The sequence below is a fragment of the Amblyomma mixtum genome, chromosome 7 (assembly GCF_055824585.1).
Source record: "Amblyomma mixtum isolate Tamu chromosome 7, ASM5582458v1, whole genome shotgun sequence".
Classification (NCBI taxonomy): Eukaryota; Metazoa; Arthropoda; class Arachnida; order Ixodida; family Ixodidae; genus Amblyomma; species Amblyomma mixtum.
Genome location: NC_143018.1, coordinates 70957918 through 70967925, shown reverse-complemented (window position 1 = coordinate 70967925; position 10008 = coordinate 70957918). Strand labels below are relative to the sequence as shown.

General features: G+C 43.7%; 1 protein-coding gene across 3 annotated transcripts; it reads left to right on the top strand.

Moving 5' to 3' along the window:
• Positions 1-81: 81 nt before the first annotated feature.
• Positions 82-9762, top strand: LOC149336425 (uncharacterized). Of its 3 annotated transcripts, XR_016284278.1 has the most exons (7): positions 92-197; positions 1178-1286; positions 4575-4733; positions 4802-4933; positions 8751-8912; positions 9020-9181; positions 9294-9762. XR_016284278.1 is itself a non-coding variant. In XM_089552886.1 (5 exons), exons 1-3 carry the CDS (start codon positions 144-146, stop codon positions 8886-8888), a joined length of 351 nt encoding a protein of 116 aa, XP_089409012.1. In that variant the 5' UTR covers positions 88-143; the 3' UTR covers positions 8889-8912; positions 9020-9181; positions 9294-9762. The 3 variants fall into 3 exon arrangements, 1 of the variants encoding a protein (XP_089409012.1); XR_016284277.1 differs by lacking the exon at positions 1178-1286 and having other exon boundaries at positions 82-197; XM_089552886.1 differs by lacking the exons at positions 1178-1286; positions 4802-4933 and having other exon boundaries at positions 88-197.
• Positions 9763-10008: the final 246 nt, after the last annotated feature.

The following is a 10008-nucleotide window of genomic DNA, read 5'->3' as shown; positions in this document are numbered from 1 at the left end:
CGACTTTCTCTATTCGAGCCTTGATACGTGAGCATTTATTTCTCCAGGGTCTAGACGAGCTCAAGAGTTGCCAGACTGGCAGGGAGCAAACAAGCGGTAACTTTACAAGCGGGCTCGCACATGGAGGTTCCTTTCCTTCCACCATGTGGGCCTCGCACAGTCTGATATCGCCCGTTGAAAGAGAAGTTACCTCAACGGTATGTTGAATTGGAGTTACGTGATGCATTTCGTTGTTAGCAATCTGTCGCGGTCGCAGCTGAAGCGCGTGCGAGGGGTTGGTCTCCAGGGTCACTTGTTTTTGATAACTGTCAACCCTTCCAACTGCACCGAATGCAGGCTGCTCAGTACTTGCAATTTTCTCAGGTTACCGAGTGCAGCGCAGCTGGCAAGGCAATCGCCGCTAGTTATCTTTAATTATTTTTTTTTCGCGCAGGCTGCTAGTGCATCTGAACCACGCATATACGCGCCATTTATAACGAACGCTTTCTAATTACGAACGAGCCATTTGCTACCATCAAAATATCTATTGCGGCACTGACATTGCGTCTCAGATACAAAAAAAAAACCTGTGACTGTACAACTCGGATACAGCGAACTCGTGCTTCCGGCAATGTGCATGACGAACTCCAGAAAAAACGTGGCGGCCAAATAAATGCTATGAAAAGGCGGCAGTGAAACTGTAAGTAACCGCAGGTGAGCACGCGTCGACGGCCTAGAGTGTCAATGCGTTCGTGTGTGCGGCTGGGCAAAGCATCTGAAGTGGAAAGAGAAGTGTGGCGAGCGTGAGACTGTGGCAGCGTTGAAAGCGAAACTATACAGCGCGGTTGGTAATCAATCAATAGCAGCGATTTGTGACGTTCGGATGCTCACCGTGATATGCTTGCAGACACAGTCAGTCATGTGGCATGCGTCGCCTGCCCAGTCGGTTCTCTTCCTGCGTTGCTATCCGATGCGTTCAGGCAGCATATGCATGCAGCCAGTATATAGAGTGAAGCTAATTGGTTTGATGCGCTCTGTGCGCACGTCTTTTGCTCAAGCCTCGTCGCGGAACGAGACCAGGAACTACAGATGAGGTGGTCGGCACCTACATAATCAGTCAATTGCATGTTAACATCTGGTGACATGTCTATGGTGCACAGCTGGCTGTATTATATGTCCCCTGGGATGTTTTTGTTAGTGCGGATGATGACGTTGCACACCCACGAGCATTCCCTGACTGCCAGGGATCTGATCAAGGCGGTGACAAGGAGGCTGACCTACCATCAGTTGCCGTGAACGTTTAAAAGGTGAATAATTATATCGCATCTCTAGAGCAGTTATTTGTCGGCAAGGGTATCTTGGTGAGGACATGAAATTGAGACAAGCACATACTGCGCTGGAAAGTTTGGGAGCGCTGTGGTAGAGCCTTCTTTGAAGGAGATGCACATAACAAAAAAAAAGCCACTTTCTGTGTGAGTTAGCATTTTTGGTTGTAATATGGTAAGTCCATTTACTGTGAACTTTGGATGTCATGAACGCAATCCACGTGACTTTCATGTTTGTTGTAACAGGGCTCAATTGTAGTCATTAGCGAGAAAATGAGAGAGCTTGCCCGTTACGTTTCCATGGTGGTTCTAATGTCTGGAGGCACACCTTGTCGCGTGCGCTGCAGTGTGTGCTTCTAATTCGAAGAACATTAACAGTGCCGCCAGTTTTTAAAACTGCAGCAGACTGGTAGCTAACATGACGGCCACTGGGCTTGCTCGTTATATATCTTGACTCGTGCTGACATTCTTGGAGCACTAAGCACATCCTTTTAACATTGCCTAAACTGCTGGCAGTGATGCACGGAGACACGTGCCATAGGGAAGCTGTGATTGCGAATGTAGCGGAACACTGCTGCTGTAGTTATGTGGTAGGCAATTCAGAAGCCTTCCTCCAGCAACACTGATGTTGTGTGCATTGATCCGATTTTGTGCCGCTGATCTCCCGATATAAAGGGATAGCCAACAGAATCATCATCATCAGCCTCTGTAAAACGTTCAGAACCATCACTGAGGCATGATAATGCAAAGGATGACATATATATGCACCCATCCTGTTAAACTTTTTCCTGCTTTAGAACCTCAGAATCTTTTATTAATACAATTTTTTACATAATCACATACAGGAGGAGGTCCCAAAGTTCAAGACTGAAATAGGAACTTGTCGTGCCCTTGAAAAACATTGGCATCTTCTGCATTTAGCGCACTTTGCCACATTGTTAGAATACAACAGATGTTTCCGTGTAGCTTGTAAATTGGGCCTAATATTAGTTGCACATGAAACAGCGAAAGTTTATAAGTGAACAGATGACGCGCTCAGCAATTTCATTTATACGAGTACTCGGTCGGTTAAAATTTTAACAAGAACAGACAAGGAACCAAATGTAAAGTCTACTCGTCTTTGTTTATCGCTACACCAGTGGTAGCATGTAGCTCAAGAACGTCATCATGGCATAATGCATAGGCAACATCAAAGAAATCTGATAAGGAAAGCCAGCAAAAGAACTCTAGCTCACATTTTCTAGTGCCATCAGAGGATAATACTTATGCCACACATGCACAAAAAGTGGCAGTAAATGCTTAAGGCCTGATATGTGTTAGTCATTATTTTTGGAGTTAGTGTTTTGGAGTTAGTGCTTACACAATCACATTTAGTGTCCTTATATGAAAGTACCGATCAGGATAACGCCTGCATGGCAGTTAAAAAATTCTCCTGAATACAAATATTGCTAATGAGCACAATATCTCGGCAAAGTCGTTAGAATGTAATATCAAAAACTATTTTGTAGAAAATGGCGCTGTTCTTGCATGACAAGTCGAAAAAGTAGCCATAAACGCGTGTCATCACACAAGCCGGGAGTATCTGTTAGACTTGCTGGTGAAAATGGCCTCCTTCGTATCAAAATTGCAGTACAGATGCCTCGTCTGACTGAAAGTTATTAAACCACTTGCTACTGGATAGGAAGTTGGTATTAATAAAGCTGCATGCTTTTCTGTATGTGGAACAGGGACAAGAGTGCGCATTGCTCGGGCGAATGAGTTGTGGCGAACTTATTTGCCACATTAGCATTAGCCTTACTGGCATTAGCCTTACCGCCACTCATAACCTACCAAGTTCACCGCAACTCATTTGCTCGAGTAATGCGTACTCTTGTCCCCATTCCATACGCAGAAAAGCATGCAACTTTTTGGCAACGACTTCCTATATCAAGTAGCAAATAGTTTATTCATAACTCTCTGTCAGATAAGGCACTTCTGCCTTTTTTATGCGAACGGCGCCATTTTTTCCTGCACCTGTGACAGATACTCTCGGCTTGTTTGCTCACACAGGAGTTTATGGCTCCTTTTTGAACTGTCAAGCAAGACCAGTAGCGCCATCTGCAAAATAATTTTTACATGACACTTAACAACATTTCCGAGATATTGTATTCGTTAGTGCTGTTTATATGTTGGTTAAATTTCTTACTGCCTTGCAGGCATCGTCATCGTGACTTTTGTATAATGACATTACATCTGTACATATAGCATCAACTTCAGAAATAATGGCATTAACAAACTTAAGGCCTGGAGCATTTACTGCCATTTCTTGCACATGTGTGGCACAGGTATAGCTCTGCCTGACATTCAAAACAACCGTGAGTGTTGTTGCTTTCTGTGTTATAAGCCATTTATAGTGTAAGGAAACTGATCAGGTGTGTGCACAAACAGTACAGAGTGAATAACAACAAAATGCCAAATAACACCTGCAACATCGTTTGCCAAATGCGTCTGTGGCATCTCCATTTTGTCGTCAAATTTCACCGCCCAAAAGAAATTATTACAGCTTGAGATGACCAGTAGCGCCATCTGCAAAATAATTTTTACATGACACTTAACAACATTTCCGAGATATTGTGTTCGTTAGTGCTGTTTATATGTTGGTTAAATTTCTTACTGCCTTGCAGGCGTCGTCATCGTGACTTTTGTATAACGACATTAAATCTGTACATATAGCATCAACTTCAGAAATAATGGCATTAACAAACTTAAGGCCTTGAGCATTTACTGCCATTTCTTGCACGTGTGGCACAGATATAGCTCTGCCTGACATTCAAAACAACTGTGAGTGTTGTTGCTTTCTGTGTTATAAGCCATTTATAGTGTAAGGAAACTCATCAGGTGTGAGCACAAACAGTGCAGAGTGAATAACAACAAAATTCCAAATAACATCTGCAACATCGTTTGCCAAATGCGTCTGTGGCATCTCCATTTTGTCGTCAAATTTCACCGCCCAAAAGGAATTATTACAGCTTGAGATGGCACATTCTCAAAGCTGCATGTCTGCTGTAGAAGTGGCAACAGCTGTGTTGAGCGCATAACTACTGCAAAGTAAAAAGCAGCTGTGTTCACTGTTCTTGAATGTTGGCGGAGAGGGCAGTACAGGATTGGAAGCTATGGGTTGGCTCTCCTCGTGTGCTCCTTTTCTTCATGCCACCTGAGCTGCAGCCTGCGTGCAAATGCTGCTGGGCAGTAGTGACATCGGAATGGTCTTTCGCCCGTGTGAATTCGCAGGTGTCTCACAAGGCTCTCCCTCTGGGTGAAGGCTGTAGGGCAGAGGTGGCACTGGAATGGCTTCTCTCCCGTGTGGATGCGGATGTGCTTTATCAGGTTGCTGCGCTTCGTGAAGGCCTTGCCACAGTAGCTGCAGGGGTGACTCTTCATGCTGTCATAGTAAGCTGTGGTGTATATGTTTTCACTGCAATGGGGTAGCCACATTACAGCATGTGAACGTTGTTCAGCTTGCAGGTCACGACTGGGACGTATGTCGCTGAAGCCTGCACGAAGAAAAACAGCGTCAGCTTCTCCGCAGTGAGTGGTATCCCTGCATTGGCAAACCTACGTCTGAGGCAATGAGCTGCAAAACAGGAAAGGTACTCACAATTTTGGTATCCTCAAACCTATTGCTTTGGTGCCTAATGCCAGCGTCATTAGAGGTAAAAACTTATATGACATATCACAGTTGCTTTATGAGGATCATTTTCTACTTTCCATCACCCATGCGAACCATGTCATAATTATTGCCACAGCCTCAGAAAACAGTTGCAATGACTAAACGAGATGTACAACAGTTGCTCACGCCACTGTTAATGATGTAACCTAGTCGTCTCGGAAGAATTACAGTGCCTGATTTGTTATGTGCACAATCAATAATGAACATGTATCACTAATCAGAACAGAAAACCAGTACAGAATAGTTTTAGGATGCAGCAATATGCAGTTAGAACTGTAAGAACATTCAATGCTTATATAAGAGCACCTGGGAACACCATAGTCAACCACTGCCAATTAGATAAGCACATTCTAAAAAACCTCCTCCTTCTCATGGACAAAGCTTACATCTTCCATGGCCCTTGAAATTCACTTATTCCTACTTTAAATCTTCTCACCAAATTGATCATTTGCGTGTGACACCAAGTTGTCACACAGATGCTGTTGGACAAATGTCCCTACAAGCAAAAGTCGAGCAGTCGAAATGTGGTCTCAGCAGCAGAGTGCTAGGCCACAAGGTGATGCACTGATGTATTACAAATGATTGTCATAGTTATGCAATTTTTTATGTGCCAATAATACTTGCTGCCCTGACCGGTCTGGTCACCACAGAGGCTTTCTTGATCATATGCACAGCTATGCAGAGGTGCAGTCTAAATTTGCAAGGACGGCAAAATGAAAATATGTGAGGTAAATCTGTGAAAACGGAGGCAGAGTTATAAACAATGAATACAAAAAAAAATTAAAAAGGCCGTAGTTTTGTGGCAACAGCCTGAAAACTGTGAAGCACATGTGTAGCAAATGCCAAGACATTCTTCAACAACACACTGCACCAATGAAACAAGTGAATAATAATGATTTGGCTGCTATTGATTACAGACTAAGGCAGTGGAGACTTGCACTTTATAAGAAATGTCAAGATTGCTCACAACATGAACAAAGGAAGTGCATAACAACATGTAACCAAGACTTCCTTTCACTCCTCATGGATTTTTATTTGAGACTGTTCCAGCAAAAGCACGAGAAACTATGCACTGTCGTTTCCAAATACAATTTCGGAGTGCAGCAACATTGAATTCGGGTACTGAAAATAAGTGGATCATTGCAGTCTTTGTTGAAGGATTCCAATACTTTAGGCAGAGCATTTTCCAAAGGTCACATTCACTCAAGAACTATCTGTGTTTGCAAAATTATCAGTTTGCTCATTGGCATATAAAAGGTTTCACATATGATGCACTGTCAAAAGAAGCAGAAAAAATATATAATTTGCTCATACCAAATAGAATATATGTCAGTTACAAAATATCTGCTTCATTTGTATCACTTGCACATAGCTAACACAAGCATGACATCAGAAGACTATTCTTGGAGAAGAGCCATAGCCTGAGACTTGTAGCTTAGCATTGGTTTATGCCTCTATTAGAGAAGTAGCATTCATGCAGCATTCTTCGCATTGCAAAACTCTTGTTGGAATCAAATTGCACATTTTACATCGGATTATAAGAAGCAGGTCCTCTATGTGTCAAGGCCCTTGCCTCCCTGAGATTGTTTGATGTCCACACATTCAGTCATAGAATTTCAGAGCATATGACACTAAAAAAAAAGAAAATACCAGGTCTACCCGATGTGAAAAGACTTTGGTTACAGGGCAGGATAGTCGCAATGAATCAACAAGGCAGCATTTTATGAGAATAACAGCAGCAATGACGACCAAAAGCTTGGGCATGGATATTTGCCAAGCATACCAATGGTTCAAAATAACAAGGAAAAGGAGACATCATGCCTTGTGGAATTATTGGTGACTTCAGTCCACTGTTATAGGTGCACTACACGTTGCGATACCAAAATACTTGCTAAACACCCAGCTGTCAGTGCGTAAGCTTAGATACACCAATACTCTTGGTGCAAAGGTGTAAACATATGAAGCACCCTAATGTGCCTATATACTTCCGATGTTGAAATTACTATACTGCAGTGGCTCAGTGGTTGTAGCGCTTGGCTGCTGACCCAAAATACGTGGGTTCGATCTCGGCTGCGGCGGCCGAATTTCGATGGAGGCGAAATTCCAAAGGCTCGTGTACTGTGCAATATCAGTGCATGTTAAAGAACCCCAGGTGGTTGAAATTTCCGGAGCCCTTCACTATGGCGTTCCTCATAGCCTGAGTCGCTTTGGGACTTTAAACCCCCATAAAGCATAAACTATACATGCCATTTTACAGGCTATGACTTGCCTATAAAGATGGGACATGCAGTAGTGCTCGCCTACGAATTTTTTTTAGCTTGTTTATACGGTCTCCGAAATGTGAAAATAAGTGGTGATGCAATGTGTGTACAACAAGAACTTGATACTAAAAACTGCTACCCTTAATTGTTTGCATTTCACAATAACTGTACGGGACAAAAGCCTCCAGGACACGCAAAACACGATCTAGGCTCAGAAATGCAATGACTGCCAACAATCTCCTCGTTTCCCCGCCTCACGTTAGAGTACACGAGTCCGGCAGCACCACTACAAATATATATGGCCTGAATCCACGACCTTATAACAGAGCTATCAGTTTTGACTACCATTCATGTGTCTTAGAGACTTTTGTGCACATCATCTCGAGCACAGAACAAAAGCATAGTGCCTTGTCAGGTACTGTGCTGAAGTGTTCTGTGGATTTCACAAGTAGTTCCCTGTTGCACTCTCATTTGAAGGTCATGTCAGGAAGGGAATGCAAATGATTCGAACAAAGTACCAGTACCTACTAAAACTTCAAACATGGTTGAGACATAACGACGAACATCTTGAATTAGAGTAATGCAAGCAATCAAATACTTTTATCTTGGCGCTAATGACAGAGAAAGCAAAAAAATACAGATATTACAATATGGCGCATAGGAAGCAACAGGTTAGCTCTGCGTAATATATTGGTCACAATTTGTTTCAAATGCAGTCGTACTGAAAATGAATGAAAATGCTTCTATGGTTTTCTGGCAAGGCAGCTGTGACTATTGAAACTAGACAGTGGGTTCAGTTGTTGTGCAGGAGAATGACAGCATTGATAAGCGGCTTTTTCAAATCATTGTGCAGCCTGCAACTCATAAGGTGCTTTCAGTAAGGCCGCAGTTAGCTCGGAGCATAAAAAGAAATTTTGCAAAATGTGTGGTGCCCCAAGAAGTCTGCTTGCACTTGCTGTTTTAGAAAACTATGTCGATTACTGATAGCTAGAGCAAAGACAGTAGAGTAATGGTGGTTGTCTTTAGCTGATCTAGATGGAACTTTAATGACCATAGCAGCACTGCTACAAAATGCTTCAGACTACAAAAAAAAAGGATAACAGACACAGTGTTGCTGATCGCATTGATTACAAAGGAAATGAGATGGTACACATTCCACAATTCTGTCTGCCAGTTTTGCATCTGAACATGAATCATCATGCTCATGGCTTAAATCTGCGCAGAAGTGCCCGAAAAGAACTTTACTTTCGTACAATGAAAATTTAGAACAGTTCCTGTGGTGACAGAAGCAGCGGCACAATGAATGTCGTGTAACGTTGGCAGAACATGTCAGAGCCTTATGGGTTAAGAGATGGAGATTTTTTTTGGGGTAAGAAATTTCTGACAGTTCAGGTACATCTTTTGCACAAATGCCCATGAGCAAAGGGGACTCTAGAGCAGTTTTTCACCCTTGTGGGCTCGTAAATTGTTTTTCAGGGCTGTCCTCTGCTGAAGACCAAGGGGCAAAGGTGGCACTGGTATGGCTTCTCGCCTCCTCGCAAAGCCCTTGCCACAGTGCTTGCACGGCCTGAGGTAGCGGAGGCATTCATAGCATGGGGACTGCTGTCACGCTGAATGTCATTAACGTTGGCAGAAGGGGTAAGAGATTTTTGATAGTTCAATTGCAGCTTTTGCACAAATGCCCATGAGCAAAGGGGACTCTAGAGCAGTTTTTCACCCTTGTGGGCTCGTAAATGGTTTTTCAGGGCTGTCCTCTGCTGAAGACCAAGGGGCAAAGGTGGCACTGGTATGGCTTCTCGCCTCCTCGCAAAGCCCTTGCCACAGTGCTTGCACGGCCTGAGGTGACGGAGGCATTCATAGCATGGGGACTGCTGTCACACTGAATGTCATTAACGTTGGCAGAAGGGGTAAGAGATTTTTGATAGTTCAATTGCAGCTTTTGCACAAATGCCATGCCCATAAGCAAAGGGGACTCTAGAGCAGTTTTTCACCCTTGTGGGCTCGTAAATGGTTTTTCAGGGCTGTCCTCTGCCTGAAGACCAAGGGACAAAGGTGGCACTGGTACGGCTTCTCGCCCGTGTGAATGTGAAGGTGGTCGGCCATGATGCTCCTCCTCGCAAAGCCCTTGCCGCAGTGCTTGCACCGAAAGGGGCGCTCGCCCGTGTGTGTCCTCAGGTGGTTCTTGATGTTGGTGTGAACAGTTGTGGTATACCCACACTCGGGACACAGGAACTTCCGTTTTTCTGCCGGTGACTTTTGTTGAGGCACCAAGCTGTCCGTGCCGCAACTGGTGACCAAGCCTGCACAGCAGAGGAAAGCAGGTGCCTTGAAATGTGAGGCATATGCCTCGGTGCATGAGTGATAGCTGGCCCACAGTTTTGAAAAGTTATTGACTGCAGATCCATTCTTACTCGGGCCCTCTCACATTGCTAGCACGTGTGTTGTCAGTCTCAGTGAGCCCTTGAAATAAAGAATTTTCTCCCTTGCACTTTGTGTACTGTAGTACTTCATGGCAGCGTAACACGACGCAAAGAGCCGGCTATTCCTTAAGAATATTTGGAATTAAGCATGATTCGCATGCTTTTAAGCTCTGCAGCAGTGTTGCGCACAAAAGGAAAGTGCATACAAGAGCGCTATCACGTGATGGTAATGAGTGTCTGTAATAAGAACACGCATGTCTAATCTTTCTCTGCAAGACTGCACTGTGAAAAAATGACATTTGAGAAAGTAAGAA

What these genes read in the sequence shown, in the direction of transcription:
- LOC149336425 (XM_089552886.1), top strand. Translation starts at nt 144, where the DNA reads ATGTGGGCCTCGCACAGTCTGATATCGCCCGTTGAAAGAGAAGTTACC. An exon ending in AAAGAGAAGTTACCTCAACG is followed by an intron (nt 198 to 4,574) that starts GTATGTTGAATT and finishes GTGAATTCGCAG; the next exon opens with GTGTCTCACAAGGCTCTCCC. An exon ending in TGACTCTTCATGCTGTCATA is followed by an intron (nt 4,734 to 8,750) that starts GTAAGCTGTGGT and finishes ATTGTTTTTCAG; the next exon opens with GGCTGTCCTCTGCTGAAGAC.